Raw genomic sequence first — 21,292 nt, forward strand, 5'->3', positions numbered from 1 at the left:
ATTAGAATATTGTGAAAAAAAAAAACAAAAATGGCTTTTTCATGATATTCTAATATTTTGAGATAGGATTTTTGAGTTTTCTTAAGATGTAAGCCATAATCAGCAATATTAAAATCATAAAAGGCTTGCAACATTGCAGTTGATTTGTAATGAATCATTTTTGTTATTGTAATTGCATTACAGAAGATAAAGAACTTTATCACAATATTCAAATTTTCTGAGACAGCCCCGTAAATACATATCCATAGCGATGGTGAAGATTACAATTATCATATTGTAACACGGTCTTTAGAGCCAATGTTTTGTGTTTGTGACCGCGAGATGTTACAATCACGTTGCCGAATTTCTACTAAAATGTGTGGACGTTCGAACATTCAGCCGAAGGAACGTGAAGCCAACCTTTTCGGACTTTAAACAAACCGAAGGATTCGTGCTCCCTCTCTTTATCTGCCCGGCATAATCGCAGTTGTTTAACTCCAGACGAGGGGAAAAAACAGCTCGAAAAAACCGAGGGGTAAATAGGACCAGTCGGAGGAGAGAAGGTCACGGAATCAGGTTGGTCGCGGCGAGATCAGATAAGCGCCTCCGTGGCTCGCTCCCATGACGAGGCTTCCTCTGCCATCCTGTCTGCGGTGGACTCGACGATTAGAGCTCTTAGTTGCTCTCTGGTCACTCTCTGTCCTTCTGATGATTGTCTCGAACCCAGCTTCCTCCATTCATGTCTGCCTCTGTCTGTGTGTGTGTGTGCGTGTGTGTGTGTGTGTGTGCATGCATTTATGTAAACCAACCGAGTAGCTTTTCCGGGGGCTGTTCTGTGAGGAAAGGTTATCAAAACACAACGGCGTACCAGAAACTGTAAACACGCTTTTGAAAGCCGAGCTGAGATCCGGGGCCCGTTCTCCGCGTCGAGAACGGCTTTACCTGCAGAGCCGGCCCGTGCAAAGCAGGTAAAGCAAAAAAAAAAAAAAAACGTGCACAACTTTCAACCTCGGTGTGTTTCATTTGCTTCGAACACAAGTCACGCCGCGGTTGTTGTTCACAGCAGAAGGAATTCACGCTTCATCGCTGTAATGAAATGCTAATGTGCCGTGTAAAAACCCACGCAAAAAATAACTCAAATTCAAAAACAAATGACCGTTCACACTGAATATATTCAGTCTTTCACGCCCCGTGCAAATTCAGTGCCGTCAATGCCAAAAACAATTCGATCAAAAAGCACGAAAGGGTAAAAAAAAACCCAAAACATTCAATTTATATCACGCCATAGCTAAGACTACACCACGTATGACTCATTAAAAGATTATAGCGCTCCTTGGGTGGATATTTTGGTTTTATCAGTTTACGATGTGACTTCTCCAGATTGTAGTTTGATTGTTTTGGTTCATTGTTACTGCTCTCATTAGCCTTGTTAGCTGAACGCATCGCTGCAGGCAGCTGCTCGCCGCCTGTCGTTCACCACCTGCACAGACTCAGTCGCTCGCCGGTGAACATGGTGGAGCGTTTAGCCGCTAAATTCCTCACTTGTGGAGGACAAAAAAAACGAACCTAAAATTAAAGTGGGTATTAGACGAGGGTTGGGAGCAACTTGTCTGCTCGTGTTGAGTTATCCAGCGGGTACTCTGGACTCGCCTGCAGCCGGCAATCTTTACCCTTATGCATCTCTTTAAAAGGCTTGATTTGAGGTGTTTTATGGAGAAAAAAAATCTTCCTTAGTGTCAGTGTGATATTTATACTTAAAATGATTTACAGTAACACGCGTCATGCCTTAACCGATGTCTATTCTTATCCTCTCAGCCCACTCACTTCCTGCTTGATTTTGTTTATTTTTGTCATTGCTATTGTTACGCTGTTTATGATCCTATCCGTGTTGTTTTTTCTATTCTGTCTATTTATTCTAGGATGCCTTTTGCTATCATCAAATTGTCTCTGTTTACATTTGTATTTATTGATACTTTAACTATTACACTGCTGTGAGAAAAGAATTCCCCCTTTAGAGATCAATAAGGTTGATCTTATCTTATAACCCATCATTCCCCCATAAGGAGCCAGTTGGTGACGGCGGTGATCTCTCGCTAATAATAACAGTGGCGCTAACTTTTCCATGGTAATAGCTTTCTTCTTTTTGTCTTCCCGAAGCTAGCTTTATAGACACGTTCATTCACCTTTTCTCAATGACATCACCTGTTTCCCCATGGTTGAACAAAATAGTCCGCTTTTTTGTCTTGAAGTGTTTCATTTCAGTATTTTTGTGGCGCCACAGAGCTGTTGGATAGCTTTACACCTAGCATAGCGAAGTCAGTGCTTTCTGATCTTCTTAAGCTAAAGTTAGCTTTTGCTGGCTTTCTTTTGACCACCACTCACACCAGGGCCTTTTTTCTGTGTCACAATTTTGTCCAGAGCCCAGGTTGGAGTTTGTACATTTCCTTTTCAAAAAACTTCTCCATCACTGCAATCTCTCACTTGTGTCGCTAATTTCATTGCCGTAAGTAGAGTGGCCATTTGCCACCTCCTGCTACCCACTGACATGGAAGAACATGAACGTGAATCTTCCCGTCACCAGCTTGCAGCACATACACTGCCGATAGCTAATTATTTACAGGTAACAATTTATCATTTAACAGAAAAAAAACGATTTTTTGACCAGTAAATTACATTTCATGGTTGACACTGGCTTGCTGCACAGGTATTCTCAATGGCTAATTATTTACAGGTAACAGTTTATTTTTCTTTATTTTCCAAGCTTTTCCATCAAACCCTATTCTCTGTATCCTCATCTCACACCAACTAACTTCATATCCTCTGTCACCACATCCATAAATCTTATTTTGTCTTCCTCTAGACCTCCAATTCCAGCATCTGTCTATTCACTATACCTGACCCAACCATCTCAAACTAGCTTTTCTGACCTTCTCTCCAAAACATCTAACAGGTGGCGTCCCTCTGATGGACTCATCCCTGATCCTAACCCGAAGTGAGCGAGACTGGGGATTTGAGAGAAGATTTGAGGTTACTGTTATTTGTTGACGGATGGAAGGAATGTGAGAAGTGCATCGTGGAATATGCATAACAAGGAACAAGCCTAGCTCTCACTATGAGCGCTCGCAAGAGGTTTTAAGCCTGTTCTTAAACAAAGAGAAGGCCACTCTCTGGATGGAGATCGGTCGGTTCCACAGAATCATCTTCCTCCAGAACATTTTGTGAAAATCTTCTTGCTTCTTCAGTTCTAATGACCTGTGGCGTTTTTCGACTATAACCCCCAGAGTTTTGGGCTTATGGTGGCCACCACAACAAGAAGATTTCAACAAGAATTCACCTTAACCTGGATGACTGAGAACCTCCACAGACCTCCTACGGTTCTGTTCTGCTTTTACAGACTCCACGGATGACCTGCGTCCCAGCGTCCAGGGAGCATCGTTGGGTTTCTCGACTTAATGAACTACTTCGATCATTTTCAAAACCAAAATTAAAACCGTTAAGTAGCAAATATCAACAGACCTCACCGGAAACATCGGTTCTGCGGTACTAAGAGTTTAACTCTGACTGGTTTGGCCGGCGTTCTTCCAGTAGGAAGGTTGTTGGTTGGATCCACATGCCTGTATGCTGGAGTGTCCTTGTGCGAGATGGTCAGCGCCTTGCGTGGCAGCTCTGCAGCCATCGGTGTGTGTGTGTGTGCTTGTGTGTGTGCGCGCGCAAATGCAATCTAGTGTTGAACACTTTGAAACCGCAAGGTGTGAAAGTGAGGCTAATTAGAAATGCTCCATTTTCATTTAAGGAGTTTCTTTAGATAATTACGCCCTTTCACACCACAGACAAAGAAAACATCTAGCAGGCTAAAATTAACAACAAACCACAAATAATTTGATGCTATAACTAGCGACTATCCATGTTCTGTGAATGGTAGCGGCTGGAATTGAACTCGGTGCGACTCCTTGTGCAAACCCAGATCTAGAGCTGGAAGCAGACGAATAATTTTTCTGTTTTTTGCCGTCATAAAAACGATGGTGATAATCACACAGGTCTTTTGCAGGAAGAAAGAGGCTTAAACTAAGTTCAACCATGAAAGAACGTCCCCCAGTTTGCTGCATCGTATCACAAGGAAACACAGCTATATTAAAGGCTCGGCATGTGAGATAAAGACCAGCAGCACAGAATATAGTTATAGTCCATCTCTTTTACAATTTGTTCAATTTGAGTTAAAAAAAAAAACCTGTTAGATCGACATCAGTATAATCGTAAATAGGATCCGTATCATCCAATGATATCCGAGCCTCCGCTGTGACAGAGAGCCGTTTGAATAAAGTCATTAAAACATAAACACAATCATTGAAACATTTATGTTTTGTAGTTAAGACTCCCGTGGGTCTGACCGGCACGAGGGCAAACTCCTTTCAAGGAAAACCCAAATATAATGCAAAAAAATGCAGAACCAAGAGATGTGAAGGATGCCGATATTTTCTGCTTATCTTGTTTTATTGCACTTTTACCATGATGCAAAGTAATAGAAAATAATCCACGGGAACAATGTGCTGTTTTGGAGCAAAAAAAAAAAAAAAAAAAAAAAAAGGACCGTTTTTTTCCCTCGTAGAACACATTTATGTAATGTTCTCCGCCGACTCAACCATGAGTTCAGATGTGTTGCAGTGGCACAGGACTATGGAAACAGAAGACTGTATAAAAAAACCCTTATGGAGTCAGCACACACATATATGTAGACCTCCGCATCTTATCTATACTCATAATGGGGGAGGAATTTAAACCTTTTCCGCTATGAAACCAGACATTCAAGTATTTCTATCATTGCACAGGCACTAGAATTTCCTATTATATATATTAACTTTCAGCCGGTGACTGAATCGTTGACACCAACAGCTACACTATCAGCCGCTGTGAGTGAATGAAATATACATCCTGAAAAATAATCTCTCCACAACAGCAACATCAAATATATTACAAAGAAACAATAATATAAAACTATTTGTGTCACATTTGGCTTCTGGTACCATAAAATCTAAACTCACATCTGTTGCGGTGAAAGAAATCAGAAGAGAGAGAGAAAAAGGGGACAGACTGAATGTTGTAAACACAAGAGTAGATTTGTTTCTTTCAGTCTGATCAATAATTGGTAATCCAGTTTGATTCTGTTAATTGGGTGAATTATGGAGATTGAGTTTCTTCTGTGTGTTTGTGACGCCCCCTTTTGGACAAATGAGGAAGCACACGTCTGCGTCGAAAGCGTTAACTCCAATGACTGTAGCTGTAGCTTGTGAATTGTTTTACTTGTGATGTTTCATATTCCTTTCAAACAATAAATATGACTTTTTTTTTTCTTTAAATAAATACTCTTTCAAGAACATTAAGGGGTTTAAAATCAATGGATAAATCCAGGAGTTGACCTGCACTCCAATTAAAAACATTTCTGTTTATCTTGTAGCAATGTTGAAAAACTGATGGGGGGGGGGGGGGAAGCACACACAAAAAGTACTTTTTGCAGCAAATTCAAAGAAAATATTTTGGATAATTAAGACATGCCAAACTCCTCCTCCGTTTTGGATGCGCAACTAAAACTTTTCAAACAATGCGTACAAAGTAAAACACGATTCGGCGAGTGTGAAGAGCAGAGGGGACGTCGGAGGGGGTCTTTACATGTCCCTCTGAATTCACTGAATTCAAAAAAGGGTCCTGAACGAGACAAAGAGAAGGCATCTCTTGTAAGACTTTCATGGTTTGGTAGTGTTGCAGCGGGACGCCGGCTGTGTGACTCAGCTGCGGTGACACTGTCCTACTCGAGTCCGGGTCGGATATTTAAGGAGTCAAGGTGATGAGGGTCGTTTCTGTTCATGATCCGGGGCCTGGATCCGTCCAGAGGTCTTCAGGGTCACCTGCATCTCCACGTTTAAAGTCATCGCACCTGCGTGCTAACGTTCCCTCCGAGGCAGCCGGGCTTCTCCGTCAGTTCAAGCCCTCTGAAAAATTAAATGTTACAGGATGCCAGTCCAGTTTGGGGAGGATGAGCGTATCTGTTCAGTCCACGCCTCCAATCTTCGGTCTTTTCCGGCGGTGAGCTCTCACAGCCAGCTACCTCCGCCGCGGGACGGTGTGAGCGTGCTCCGTCCCTCGGTCCCCCTGGAGGTCGTCCTCCACGACGTAACTGTACCCCTCCTTCTCGATGCAGTCCGCCAGCACGTTCAGCACCTGGTGAATACCAACAGAAAAAGCTCGTCGCTATGGCAGCTGTGACTTCAGAAAAAGAAAAACGATGATCTGCGATGAGGTGAAAGCGCAGACCTGACGGAGTCGCCGGTCCATGGCGTCCAGGTGTGGCTGGATGAGGATCGGACTGAGACGGTCCCTCACCAGGGATTCTGCCATGAGCGTGGACAGCTTGTACTCCTCTTTGGCCAGTAGCTGCACACGCAGGTGGGTCGACTTCCTCACCCTGCGGCGACATAGCGGTCATTGCTCCTGTACTGTATATAGAAGCTAATCGCGAGAAGCTAATCACGCCAAACACCAATCACGATCTTGCACTCATTTTGAAAAGGATGCATTATGAAATCGGAGCGAGATCCGGTTTAAACCTTCGCACATAAAAGAAGCCTCGTCAGCATTTGGACGCCTCCTCGTGTCATCCGTGGGGATTTATTACCTGCAGCACTGGGTCAGCGGCACCAGAATGGACTTCTCGTCATGGGAGTGTTTCCCGAACCTGGGGTGGAAAAGAAGAAATCAGGATGATGATGGATGTGATGGCAGGGATCAGCTGGAAATATTGTATCTTTTTTTTTTTAAATTGATTTTGAAAGGTGGGATGCACCATGAGGTCTATGGCAATTTCAGACATGTGAATGAGAGGTTCTGCATTTCTATTTGCAGCCCTGTGATTGGTCCAATGCTGGCCAGGACAGGCTCAAGCCCCCACCAACCTGAGCGCAGGATAAGCGGCATGGATAATGAATGAATGAATGCTACGTTTATTAGCTATTGACCCACCAAAATATAAATACAGGACAGGAAGAGTTCTGCTGTGACCTTTTAATGTCATGTTGAGTGTGTGTGTGTGTGTGTGTGTGTGTGTGTGTGTGTGTGTGTGTGTGTGTGTGTGTGTCTGCTCACCCCCGGCCGTTGTCCAGGTGGATGATGAAGGTCTCATTTCCAAACTTCTCGAACGTTTCATAATGATGCCGATCCATGTTTCCTTTGATGGAAATAAGTAAAATGTTCAACAACACTGATGATAAAATAGGAAAAATAGACCTGTTTTCCTATGTAATATGTTTCATACATAAACAATTCACAGCATGCACTATACATCTGTCTCTCTTTGTTTGAGGTTGTATTTTGACTCACCCATAAGATAGTCAAAGATGGTCATGTCCATAATATCCAGAAGTCTTGTCCCACTGTCGTACGGCGGGGTCTGTTTGACCTCCTCACAGTAGTCCGGGTCCACCTCCCATCTGAGGAGGCAACACAACCGTTTCCATAGCGATGAGAAACACTAAACAGTCAAACCTCGGCTTATGAATTCAATTTGTTCTTGACTCCGTCCGTGAACCAAATCGTTTTTTCCCATTGAAATCAATGTAATCCCGTTGATTTGTCCTCCAGTCACAAAAAGCATATTGTTCACTTTTGTAAACCTTTTTATGGGTTTATTGCGGCAAAACACCGAAAAGAATTACAGATTACCTAAATTATTACCGTGTTTCTGTTTTTTCTCTGCTTGCCAGCACTTGCACAAAAGTAAAGTCTTCTTGCATATGAGACCCTAGCTAACGCTATCTCCAGCTAGCTGTCTTTCATTAAGCCAAACTGGTAATAGCTTTTCTATTTCTTCTAAGACTTGAGACCTTTGTTTCTATAACGTAAAAACGCCTTTAGCCACATCAGCCGTCTTTCGCACATCTTTGTTCTTGAGGATCGTACGGACGGTTGACTGAGCCGTGTCGTAGAGCTCGGTGAGATCTGTAACACGAACACCATTCTCAGGGTTTGCTATTATTTCCTTCTTCAGATCAATAGTAATTCTTAACTTCTCCCTTTCAACTTTTTTGGGAACTATAATGAAACTTTATAACAGGAAAACACGATGATGTGGACGATTTTAACAACGCAAAGTCCAACGCACGACTGGCGCCATGCAACGCCTAGTTGCTGAAAACCCATGAGTTTGTTTATTTTTGTGTTTATGCACCTAAGCTTGCTCGCAGCTTGATTTAAAATTTTAATCGAAAACCATTTTTATTTGTGATTAAATACGTTCGCAAGCAGGTTTGTCTATATTAAACTGTCTGACCTCTGACACCATATAGCGCTTTTTACACTAACACGCTAATGCTGTCAGAGCTGCTATGTTAGGTGCTAACCAGGCCATCGGAAGCTAGTAGGGGTTCATCGCTTACTCTGCCTTCTTGCGTTTGTGGTAGGAGCGTCTCCACGGGTTCCTCCAGGTTTTGCGTTTAGCCAGAGCGAGATCCGGGAGGAAGGCGGCGAGGGAACCTTCGATCTGGTCCGGTTTGCCGCACAGAGCGTGCTCGGTGGAGCAGTAGTAAGAACATTCCCCGTAGAAGCACACGTTGTTGGCTGAGCGACAAACAGATTAGGGATACAATCAGTCTTAGAAATGATGACTAAAACGTAACACCCTCTCCGTGCCGGTTTAAAATGCACGGCGCATACATTGAAAACCCAATTTGCACGAGATTAAACTGACCCGAGGGCATCCAGTGACTTGTATAATTGCTGAGATAGTCAGTAATTTTTAATCCTGTGAGACTTTTCCATGTGTATAATATATAAAGTCAAAGTTGCATGGCTAATTAAATGCAGTGCTTTGACACAAACTTAGGTCCCCTGATGACGCGGTTCTCAAGTGAATGAATGTCCTCATTAATTCGGGCTGCGGCGCTATCTCCCCCTCCACACTATTAACATGTAAAATTGTCCTTTTTGGTTTTGGTTTTAACTTTTGCATGTTGAAGAAGCTGTTAATGACTGTGACTTCTGGCAGTTTGTGCTTCTTTCTTTTTTTTTTTCTTTCCAAAGATCACCACTAAAATGAGGAGTCATTTAATTGCACATTTTAAAAGAAACATCCTCTCGATTTCTTTGGCAGACGGATAATATTTACTGATTTTTAAACAATGTCATAAATAATATTCTTGTCCCCCCTCCACCCCCCTGAGGTCACAGTGTATTTGGAATTTGAATAATTTCATTGCAAAAAAATTGTCAGCGCAAGCAAACAAGTAAACAGACAAAAAAAAAGCTATTTGGCAGGTAATGAGTCGAGAAAAACAAAAAGGCGACACATTTAGTATAATGATCATATTATGATGATATTCTGTATTTGGGATATTAATACATTTCCCTTCTAAATCAGTCTGACTGATTTGGGAATCAGTTAAATACCAAAAATGGAGTTCCACCTCGCATCATGTGTCAGTGAAAGGTATCTTCTGCGCACCTGGCGATATGAAGAATGTCCTCCACAGCTTTTTGTCTCGAGTGACGTCTCGGATCTCCTTAGTCATGTTGACGAGTCTGCCGGCGACAGGGGGGACGCGACGGAAATCCAGAATCCTGCAGGGCAGAAGTACATATTTGAGGAAATCTTTAAAAATATAGTAAGCAAGATTGCTCAAAAACAGGGCTGCTCAAAAATAAAGGCAGGGCAAGATATTTAAAAAACCTACATGAGGAAAGTTGGTCTGTTTTGGATATTCGGTCAAGCTGACGAGTTTTGATCTCATCAGTCACTGCGTGTGTGTGTGTGTGTGTGTGACTATAAATGGCAAAAGGCTGCGATCCCAGATCGGCCTCAAACCCACAATTCTTGTGGGAGGAAGCTGATGCTGAGTCCAACAGACCATCAGGCCCCAGACACTGCCAGGAGCTGACTTTTGCACCGGAGGAATAACTGACCTATACCATTTTTTTATTGATTACCAGACTCAGAATCTTTATGTATAGATGGAAAAACCCATCTATCTATCTATCTATCTATCTATCTATCTATCTATCTATCTATCTATCTATCTATCTATCTATCTATGTGTTTGTTTATTATTTGAATGACCGGAAGCTCAAGGCGTCCGTTTCGGTGACGTCACACGCTGTAGCCCATTTGCTTCTAGCAGTAATAGACAGACGTCTACGGAGTTTCTTCTTCTTCTTTTTTTTTTTACAATGTGGAAACAGTCGTATGAGGAGGCAGGGGAAGTGATTTCAAACACAAAGAAAGCTGGATTGAAGAGAGAATATTGGCAGTTCTTCTTAAAGTACGGGTTGACCGCGTCAGGTGATTCTCCTGCGTCAAGCTCAGGTGAGGGCTATTTGTTGTGTGTTGTCTCGTATTTATCATTATGCCCGTCTCCTACTTTTATGTTATTTTTTTAAATATTTATTTCTCAAATATCTTCTAGGCCGGGCTAAAGAACTGTAGTATGTTTAACATGAAAAATTAAAAATAATAAAAAGTTCGGGGACCGGAGACCGTAATCATGTCATTCCCAGCTTCTCCACCAGGGGGCGCTGTGGTATAACAAATTGTTACCCCACATGGCCATGAACCTCCCTAGGTTTTTTTTTTTTAATGTTTCTTAATTCTGCATCAGAAATATTTCAACGTCCAAACAGTCCTGATATAAACACTCCTTCGATGTTCAAACTGTTATTGTGCCCTGTTTTCAGCCAGAGCCGTTCTGTGTCCTGAGGTTATCTGGCAGCCTGGATGGTAGTTATGTGTTTACACATGAAATGAAAGCAAAGGAAAAGAAAGCACCCTTTTATAATGTCTCTCCCGGTCTTTTATGTGCGTGCAGAATACCTATTTTATGCATGTGTGGCTCCTGTCGTCAATACAACCTCAGCGAGGCCTCTTTAAAAATTGATATGTCTGACAACACCTAATGGCCTGGGCCTGAGGGTAGAGACACACACACAGCAAGACAGCAGCGAGATTAAAGATGAAGATGGAAAGAGGTGGGGAGAGACAGGGCAGAGGCAGGTGGAGGAAGGGAGGAAAAATGCCGCGGTAACAGAGAGCCCTCTGTACAGATGATGCCATTGAGTAGTGGGTGAAGGGAGGCAGACGCACACAGTTATTTCTCTTTGCTCCCCCGCTGTCAAACAAACAGATGGACACAGCGGCGTTTGCCCTGCTGTGTCCGGGCCTGCTGCCATTCTAAAGGGAACAGCGAGAACTTCCCTCAATTTACTTCCTCATTACTCACACCTTTTTGTCCTATATCCCTTCCCCTTGATAGACCCCCCCCACTCCCACGGAGGCCAATTTAAATTGGTGTTACAGTATAATCAGGGTGGGACTGATCATCTTTTTGGAAAATATCCAGCTAAAAAATGTGCAACATGCCCGTGGGTTAGATATTTTGGGCCATATCGGATCTTCTACTTCTACGTACCTGCTGAGTGCTCGCTCTCATTTTCCCCCCTCTAACGCACATCCCATTTAAATCCAATCTCATAATAAATGATACCTCTAGCCGGGTAGCCTATATAAGAGAAGACAGCGGTTCTATGTGCACACATGCCTCGGTGAATGCTGCTTTAAAAGAGCCTATGTGTGGCTGTGGGTCCCCTGGGAGGCAGTGTAGCTCAACTCTGCACCAGCAGCAGCAGGAGCAGTTCTGTAGCCAGGCTCTAATTTAGAACAGACAAAATAAGAAGAAAAAAAAAAAAAAGCGCTGCTTTTGGCAAACCCTGCCTGGCTTATATTTAGAATGGGCACAGGGCCTTTCATGCCTTTGGTTTCCTTCTCTTCCTCTTAACCCACACATATGCTGGGAGTGTGTAAGTGTATTTTCATATGTGTGTACAGAAGAGGACCAGATGTGTAGCAGACTGTTGAGGAAAGCTGCTGCTAATGCAATTGCTGCTGAACTGTGTCATTGCGCCTGAAGGAAGAGCAGATTCAACATCCTTATTCCGTCGGTGGCCCTGTCGTGCATTCGTGTGTGTGTGTGTGAGTGTGTTTCTGGGAGCATATGAAATGAGAATGGACTTGTGTGTGTGTGACCTCAGCCTCATCTTGTGTTAGTATAGGAAAAACACCAGCGTTCACACCAAAACACAATCCCCGTGCTGTTAATAACACGCAGCCTTGCCCGTTGCCTTTCCCTCCTCTGTCAGAGAGCCTCGTGAGGTTTTCCCTTTTCATTAAAGTCTGCAGCGGGAGGATCTGACCATGAAGTGTTAGCCTTGTAAAGGCAGTGAAGACAGAGAGCGGTGGTGGTTAGCTAAGTAAGGAGGCTGCCGTCATTGTTCAGTCAGATGCTAGCTGCGGGAGGGCGGCATTCACTCCCCATGAGTCACGGCCTCGCCGAGCGCACAACCATTACAATTTGAGTCCCGGTTACACAACACGCTGTTGGTAGAGAAAAACAAAATGATTTTCTGATGGAGTGAACAAGTGAAACAAGCGTACAAATGTCTTGCACTGAAGAAAAATGGCGTGCCTGTAATCCTACACACATACACACACACACACACACACACACACACTCTCCAGTTCAGGATTGCTACACACTTGAGTAGCTCTTACCTAATATTTTCCAACCTTAAGTCAACTTTAACCCTCACCTCAGCGCATTTCTTCTGCATTCTGGCTTTACGGAACGAGAACAGCAAAATGTCTGCCGAATGGATGAGTCACTGAGATGACATTTTAACAAACACGCTGCTTACACACTTAGGTAAAAACGTTAATTAGGAAATGGTTCAACATCAGCATGCTTGTCTTCATACAAAATATAGAACAAGTTAATGCAAACACATGTCCCAGGGCATTATTGTAAGAGTGGAACCCCCCCTTGGCTGGTGGTCTGCACGTTTTTTGTTCCTCACAGCCAGGCGGTTAATGAGCTGACACAAGTGGCAAATTAGCAATCAGGCGGGAACAAAAAAACCTGCAGGACATTGTTCCCCCCGGGAGCAGACAGAGCTTTTAGGGCGTGAAAGATTTAGAATCGATTCAAAAACATTTGCCGGTCCTCGTAAAGACAATGAAAACCCGAGCCCCGTCCCCGGACGGATCTGCCAATCGCAGTTTCATTTAAATCTGCGGATCAGTCTGGCCGCCCTTTTATTCAGGCCTGATTTCCACTCTGCTGAGCCATTCAAAACAGTTCTCCATGGGGATGAGGATGGGGGGGGGGGGGGGTGAATATGAGGACCGGCCAATAGTTGCTGAGAAACAGAAATGCCTTTGGAAATGACCGAAATGGCATCAAGCATTCCTGGAGGCGTGCGGCACTGGGGGTTGATTGAAGGACCTGGAATTTTTATTCCTGCAGGATTTGGTACCAACATGGACCCTATTTACACTTTCCCAAATTCTGTTTACAACAATTGGTTGACGTGTAACATTGTTTGTCCTATTTATTCAATTTCTCCATTTAACATGCTTTTGGATGCGATGCTATTAAGCTACATTGGAGCCCGTCCCGGCTGTCACTGGGCGAGAGGCGGGCTTCAATCCGGACCGGTCGCCTGCCGATCGCAGGGCCGCACACGGAGACACGCATCCCCTTGATGAAATCCACTTCGATAGAATTCTGTTAATAAAATCATATTGATGTAGCAGTACCCGGGACAGAAAAATGCAGTCATTTGTTGAATCTAGGGCACTGTTTTTACTTCTTGTGTCCTTCTGGTTTGCCTGGGACTGAATTACCAAAGTTTTAACCTGCTGCAAAACATAGGAGACTTGTTTCGCCTACAAAATGTAACTAATGCTGGGCTTGCACCTTACGATTTTCGCAGTCGCAGACGTAAAGCTGAACGTCGGAAGGAAATCCTAAGAGTCTTACGCTTACAGGTGTCGCAGCACGCTCCCATCGTCTCAGGGTGGTAATCTTATAATTTTGGAGCAGGCGTAGTTTAGTCTTTTTCCAGTCTTGGGGTTACGACAATATCAACCGTATTTCAAGTCTTTCAGTCGTTACGGTGACGTGACACAATCAACAACCAATAGATGAACTCCAATAAAACCGGAAACAGAAAACCAAACAATCGCCAAAGTGGCGGCACTGACACTATTTCTTTGCGGTATGGATGAACTTTGTCACTGACAACCTGGGCAACTTTGGATGTTTCGAACATGGTGCGTACATTCCAAGCTCCTAGGCGGATCTTTGTTTTGGGCCCGATCAGTATCTGACCTGAAGATGGCAAACCTTACATGGGGCGAAGCACAACGTGCTGCATAGGACAGGACCAGATGGAAGCAGATAGTCGAGGCCTTGTGTTCCACCCGGAACGAAGAGGATTAACTAACTAACTAACTAACTATGGATGAACGGGAACGGAGAAGGATGTCCACGATCAGCATGGACTTCCTGGAAAGAGGAGTGGATGGTGGAGGAAAAGCGATGGACCGAACTAGCAGAGGCTCTGCAAATACCCGCTGAAAACATTGTGTGATGGCAAAAAAAAATGCTGAAAGAATCTAGCTGTAGTTTCCATGACTCTTTTCCAAATCTTTTCAAGTCTTTAGACGTAAGGGTGGCATAAGACGCACGGAAATCCTGGTCGGAACCCCTAAGCAGGCCGGCCTCTTGCACTTTGTACCATCATTACACCAACCAGCTGACTGTGGCTCAGCATTTTGACTCACATGAGGATATTAATGGGTGTGTGGAATTATGAAATTTGCAATTTGGCGCTCCTCCAACCAAAGCCAAGCGAGGCAATCTGCTTAAAAGACCACGTTTAGCGACGTGCTATGTTTGTCTCATAAACGGCCTCATAAAATACTTCATTTAGATTTGTCGCGCATTGAAAGACCGACCGTACAACCAGCCTTTATTTTTCCTTTTGAACTCACCTATCCAGGTGAAAGGCAGCAATCTCGGCGTTGTGTCTCTCAAAGTCAGAGAAGTAGAAGAAGTCTGGGGGGGTCTCCTGCTCACGGGTCTGCCTGCAGAAACGCAAAGAAAGGGGCATACAGTTCGGTCAAAATGGGCGAGGTTTCAGAACATTGAGATCTTTGGTTGCTGATTTCACTGAGAAATGCTTTTTTTAATTGCCCGGTTTCTCAAAATAGGAATATTTCCACATTGGCTTAAATACCTCCATGTGTACATCCTCCATTTGTACCCTCACACACACACACACACAACCACAGGCCCGTCAGTGTTTAAACTCCGGCTTTACACCTGTGTACCCAATATTGCCAAAAGCATGTGTGAGCAATAACCGGGCCACAATAAAAAGAGTGTCCCTGCCTCACAAAACTCCCCCGTGGAAGTGACTGTGGGTGTTTTTGTGGGGAGCCAAACAGCAGGAACACTTCAAGGTCAAAGCCTCCTTCCTCAAGCATCAACCCCTGTTCCTGGTGAGTACCTATTTCTGTCCGACTCTTGATCCTTCCCCCAAATTGCCTCCCGCACACGTTCAGCCTTAAAGCTCTTACAAGAGGCAAAAGAGGCTCTTAAAGTCCTAAATCCCGGAGTTGATGGAGCGCAGGCCACGTAGGGGAAGGACAGACAGGCGGAAACACCCGAAGAAGTGTAGGTGAAAACACCAACGGAGGTTTTTTTTTTTTTGTTGTTTTTCCTCTTTATGAAAACGGCCTCCTCCTGGCTTTGTTTGTTATTGACAGCAGCAAATATCTTCCAGAAAATCAGTTGAGTGTAATGATTTGGCTGCAGCCTCTCAGATTTCTGCTTCAGCTTGGTGACGGTGGGTGAGAAGAATGGAAACTATCTTGGCGAGTCCTGTTTTTCTCTGCTTCTCTTTCTATTCTCCCTGGATGCCTCTCTGTTTATTTCACTCAAAACGCTCCCTCCCCTCTCGCCGAACCGCTCTCTCCTCTGTGTCGACAGCCTAATACTTCATCTGCTTGCCTCTCCCTTCCCCTGTCTGTTCCTTCCGCCACTTCTTCCCTCAGCTGGCCGGCCGATTCGGAATCCACAGCTGCGTGGCTTACACGCACCCATCATTAACAATCCTAACATGGAGCCCAGAAGCACTTATTCACTGAAAAGTCCTCTATTTCCTCCACTTCTTATTCCTCCCTTGTCCGCGTGTCATCTTTTTTTTTTTTTTTTTTTTTTTTTTTTTTACCATCTTCTGCCCTCTCCTTCTGACGTTCTGGAGTTTTTGCTGGCAGGCAGACGGATGAGCACAGCAAGTTTGAGCCGGCAGAAACTTTGGCCGGAGAACATATTGACATATTATTACACTTGCATCAAAAGTCGCAAACAATAACACACAGATTTGGATACGCGTCTCGTAAAAAAAAAAAAAAAAAAATCTTCCGGTGTTTTTTTTTTTTCTGTTCCAAAAAAAAACAAGCCGGCGTGATGGCCAAGACAGAGTACTTTTGCCTCACACCAAGAAGATCCCCGGCGGAGTGTCTTCTGTGTGGAGTCTCTGTGTTCTCACTGTGTCTGTTGTGGGTTCTCTGGTTTCCACCCACAGTCTAAATACATGCAGGAGGTTCATCTGAAACTGGCCAGACGTGTGAATGAGAGAGAAAGGCTTTATGTCTCTACGTGATGAGTGAATGGCGGTATGTCTCTATTTGTGTCCGATCCATGGGGAACCCTGCCTTGTGACGTCTGGAGCCTGTCACCGGTATAGATAATGAATGAATGTTGTCTCGAAGAAAAAAGAAAAACAAGATTTTTTTTTTTGGGATGGAAACTAGCAGTGTACTCTACTCCAACTGCTCCTCGGTTCAGTGAAGTTATTTTTGATTTTCCCAGCCTCTGCAAATATGATCTGAAGCAAAATCAGCTACTGAATATCATGAACTTCCCTCACAGACGTTACTTCATGTTTCAGGAAGACTCCAATGATCTCCATCCAAATTCATTTAGAAATGATAAATCTCCTCTCCCCCGGCTCCCTGTCTTTTTGGCAGTTTTCCTCTCTCCTCTCCTCTGCTCATCCCTCACTCCAGCACCGCCACTGAGGCGGTGTCAGGAAAGGCCGAGCGCTCTATCTGATGATTGTATCGCTGTCTTCTTCTGGATAGCCTCGATTCAGGGACACGTCTCAGGCTCTACATCAGGGAAAAAATGATACCGACTTTGAAAGTGAAGAGCCGCGTCTATTTACACCAGTGCCGCTCAGCCCTGAAACAGGACAACATCATTCAGTCTAGAATAGAGTCACACGCTGACAACTGTTTAATCAAAGGGGACAAGTGTAGGTTATGCGCAGCCAAAAGTCTATAAAATTTACCCAACGCGAAATGTGCGTGAGGGAATTGAAGCAAAACTTTAGAAATCGTGAAGACAGAAGAAGAGCCTGAGACATTTTTGGCTGATTTTATCGCCCAATATTCGCCATATATGTTAACTGACATGAATACATGGCAAATAAATGAATAAAATATGAGTTCTCAGCAGGAGCCCAGAGGAACATCAGTGCTGTTAAGATATTGCTGATTTGTTGTTAATTTGCGACATATGACCCATGCGTAACTTAAAGTGTTAAGGTGCGCATAATTTGATATTCATCTCCAACGCCGGTAGTTTGTTGGCTTTAACCCGCTGGTTAAGTTGCCCAGAGTGCTATCACCCTAAATCTGATTGTCTGATTTAGATTCATTTTCTGCGGTTGATTCTATGAAGATTTTTTTTTTTTTTTTTTTAATATCCAGGCAGCTGAAATTTAGAGATAATATTTCCAAATATCGATACGACGTACCATGACAATGGGGTGACGCGTATGCCAGCTGCATGCATCATCCGAGTACGGCGCTGCATGATGTGCTCATGTGTAGTAAAATAAAAGATTATCCAGTGACGGCAGATATAATGTGTTAAGATCCTGCAGACAAAAAAAAGTCTGACAGGGTCTTAACCTCCCTGAATTTCATGGCTACGCTGTCAGTGGAGGAGCGTAGTCATGGAGATTGGTTGGAGATAAGCAGGCGCAAACATACTAGTGCGACGATTCCTGATTATTTGGGGTTAAAGAAATTTGCTAGCATACTTCACATGTACTCTCCACATTGCTGCTTCCATAGGGGGAGGACGGCGCTATAAGTAGCTTTATTCATGCTTCTTCTCCGAGGCTCGGTACTGAAAGACATCTGTGTGCCGTCCCTGAGGTGCACACGTTTACCGTCACAGCTTTTCTCCCCCAAATGTGTGAGTGTCAGTAAGATCGAGGCGGATGTGAAAACCAGCTTGAAACACGTGATTCCATCTGTTTTTTTTTTTTTTTTCTGTTTTTTGGGCTTGAGCTGTTCCTGCGCGGATGTTAGTGTGGTGCCAGGAAGCGGGGAGGGCTTGATAATTACTGAGATCCACATCCAATTCAAATGTCAATAAAGTTATTTAGAGTGCGCGATGACACCATCTGCCCCCGCTGATCAGGAGGGAGGACGGCGAGCAAGGGGGGAGGACAGAAAGGGGAGGAAGTTAAACATCGAAGGCGCTGGATCGATGTGGCCGGGCCTTCAGGATGGCAGAGGACTCTTTGCGGTTACAGATACACAGGGTTGCGTAACATAATGTTCGAAACAGCAGCACCTGTGTTCTGGAAAAATACGAGTGTGTTCTGATCAAGCGAGCCATTAGGGGCATGTTGTTATGTGGAAACAGCGCTGCCAACAGAAGTCAGGGAAAACATACATAAATGCATGACCACATAATAAAGTCTTGGCTCTATAAATGTTTGAGCACACAGCGAGCTCCGAGAAACCAGAGAAGCGCAGATATGCTGCTTGCTCAAGAGCTACTCGTCCCTTTCACTTCCAGCAGCCCGCCCGAGCTTGGCCCTTAAAATATTTACAAAATTCGCAGCGGATTTATGCAGAACGATAAGTAGATATCTGGCACTCGGGTCGCCAAAAGAGGAATACGTTTCTTCTTGTTTTCGGCCCGGACGGCTGCCAAATACCGTTCCGTTTTTGAAGACAAAGGAAACCCTATATTTTCACGAGAGATCTGGCACCGCCGTAGCGCCTGTCAGCGCGAGCATCCTTTATCATCGGCAGCAGGTGAGACATAGCCGAGCGTGCCCAGCGTGACCCCGGCCCTCCTGTAAATACATAGTTTACACTGGGTGGCCAGACAGCTTCTTGGCTCCGCTTCCAGCTCAGAGGGGCCCCGGGAGCCGCCGGGGCAGCCGAGGTCTAACGGCAAACAGTGTGAGAATATAAAGGTGAATGGAAGCGCTGCATCTGGAAAAATCTACCTGCACATGCAACGTGTAGATGACCTCTGGAGAGAAACGAAAAGGGGGGGAGGGGGAGGGGAGAGGCGAGGAAGAGGCATTTCCTTCTCTGTTATTGACATTAAGATGGGGAAGGTATTTAGCCCCAGGCTGCAAAATGAAACACAGTTACTGTATTTGTTTGTCCAAGAGAAACACTGGCGTTTTTCACCGATCAGTTGGAAGGGAACGCGCTTGCCTGCACAGCAGCCCGAGCTCAGCCCCGAACAAGATCAATGCCCCGTGTCTTGTCGCTCTGGTAAAAACCCATAACAAACACACAACTAAGTAACCACGACTACGAGGCTGTCGTTTCGACTGTTTCGCAGGTTATTTCCCTGCTCGGTTGCGCCCGGCGCAGAGCGAGCTGTAGCCCCGTGACCTTCTGGCTTCCTTAACAATCAAAAGATTTCATTTCCAGCTTTAAATACATTTGCCCTGCTTTATCTCATCCTGACATTTGAATCCAACCGCTAGCATCTCCATACCATAATTCCCTTTTTCCTTTCCATGACCAGCATTTCACTGCAGCGGACACAAATCATTTCTTGTGAAGAATGTTGTTATTTCATTACTGATGATTCGCAAAGGGTTTCACCGTGAATTCCTTCCACAAAACCGAACAGAATTTTTATTTTCTCCTTCCTATTTTTCAGGTTCCTTCCCGGTCTGACCTTCGGAGGTTTAAATCATGTTCCTGGCGCGGTTTCGTCCGGACGTGCCCAACATAATGGAAATCCGAATGCTGTCACCGCAGAGAAGAGCAGGTATCTGATCCAACTAGGGCTAGACAACACAGGGATAAATCTAATATTCCCCCGTTTTTTTTTTTTTTTTTTTGAATGTAAGTGCGACTGGAGACCCGGTGTTGACCGTCGGTATGAATGTGAGAATGAATAGTGGTCTGTCTCTGAATGTCAGCCCTGTGATTGACTGGCTGCCGGTCCAGAATGTACCCCGGGACTGGCTTCAGCTCCCTGCGAGCGGGAAATGGAGTAGATGTGAACGACGGACGGCATTGTCTAATTTTGTGCGTATTTAAATCGCGGGCACGGTTTTAAAAAAAAAAAAACAGGGACCCATTTCAGGCAGTATAACTGCATTTATCTTATCGCTGCGATGTATCATTTTGAAATGTCTGATATATTACGTTACCATTTAAGCTCACCATATAAATACATACATATATAATCTGTAATTACGGTGTGTTTGATTTTTCTAATTTATTTCCGAGATATTTTCGTAATACGAGATCAAAATTATAGTTTCAATCCTGGTAAGGTATCTTATATCTGTATAAGATGAAATTAAAAGGCACCAAGAAAGCATGATATGAATTATCTGCTGTGGGGTTTCCCCAAAGCGGAAGCAGATGAATGATGATACGCTAAGAGAGTAAACCATGAAATCCAAGTGTCACCATGCGAATGCATGAGGGCAGAGGACGGAGGGGATGTTTTATTTAGTTTCAAAGTCAAACTGCCAATCAGTCATCATAAACTTATAGCTTCGGTGTGGTCACAGGCCACAGAATGGAGGGGAAGAAGGCTGGAGGGGTAAAAAGATCCGCTGTAAAATATAAAAGGACAAGGGCATCTTCCAGCCCCAGCAGGTTCCCACCAAAGGGCTGACTCTGCACACTTGTCACACACCATCCATCAAACCCACAAGCATGGCAAAGAGAACACACACGCAGAACTTGTAGATTCCACTCCCATACACAATCACGGGGTCTGCCATGCAAGCACACACACACACACACACACACACACATACACACACACACACACGGGGATTTGTCTTTTAAAACCTCAAGAGGGAGGTGTTGAGCTGCACGGAGGCAGGTGAGCTCTAAAAGCCCCATCGTGGAGATGAGGGGGGGGGATTTTTTTTTCTTTTTTTTTTTTTATCTCCAGCATAATGTGTGCAAAGGCTGACCTTTGGAGCAATGACATTTGATAAAGTGACGAAAAAGCCTTTCGCCCAGCATCTGAGACGGCCGCGCGGCGCCACGGCATCCTACAATACGCGACGGCTGTTTACTGGTGTCGCCGCTGTATCACGCCATAATTTGATGATGGCGAGGAGGAACCGACGT

General features: G+C 44.3%; 1 protein-coding gene across 1 annotated transcript in view; it reads right to left on the minus strand.

Moving 5' to 3' along the window:
• Positions 1 to 4,451: 4,451 nt before the first annotated feature.
• The window catches only part of fam20cb (FAM20C golgi associated secretory pathway kinase b), a 58,041-nt gene continuing 41,200 nt past the window's right edge, over positions 4,452 to 21,292 (minus strand). The window contains exons 4-11 of the mRNA XM_086140302.1: positions 14,846 to 14,938; positions 9,467 to 9,582; positions 8,403 to 8,583; positions 7,348 to 7,457; positions 7,114 to 7,195; positions 6,647 to 6,706; positions 6,286 to 6,436; positions 4,452 to 6,192 (exon numbers count right to left, since the gene is read on the minus strand). Coding sequence (XP_085996428.1) covers positions 6,076 to 6,192; positions 6,286 to 6,436; positions 6,647 to 6,706; positions 7,114 to 7,195; positions 7,348 to 7,457; positions 8,403 to 8,583; positions 9,467 to 9,582; positions 14,846 to 14,938 — 910 coding nt within the window. The 3' untranslated portion in view covers positions 4,452 to 6,075. The remainder of the gene's footprint in view (positions 6,193 to 6,285; positions 6,437 to 6,646; positions 6,707 to 7,113; positions 7,196 to 7,347; positions 7,458 to 8,402; positions 8,584 to 9,466; positions 9,583 to 14,845; positions 14,939 to 21,292) is intronic.

Source organism: Fistularia commersonii, chromosome 33 (assembly GCF_037954325.1).
Source record: "Fistularia commersonii isolate RoL2024-O1a breed Wild chromosome 33, RoL_Fcom_v1.0, whole genome shotgun sequence".
In the NCBI taxonomy this organism is placed as follows: Eukaryota; Metazoa; Chordata; class Actinopteri; order Syngnathiformes; family Fistulariidae; genus Fistularia; species Fistularia commersonii.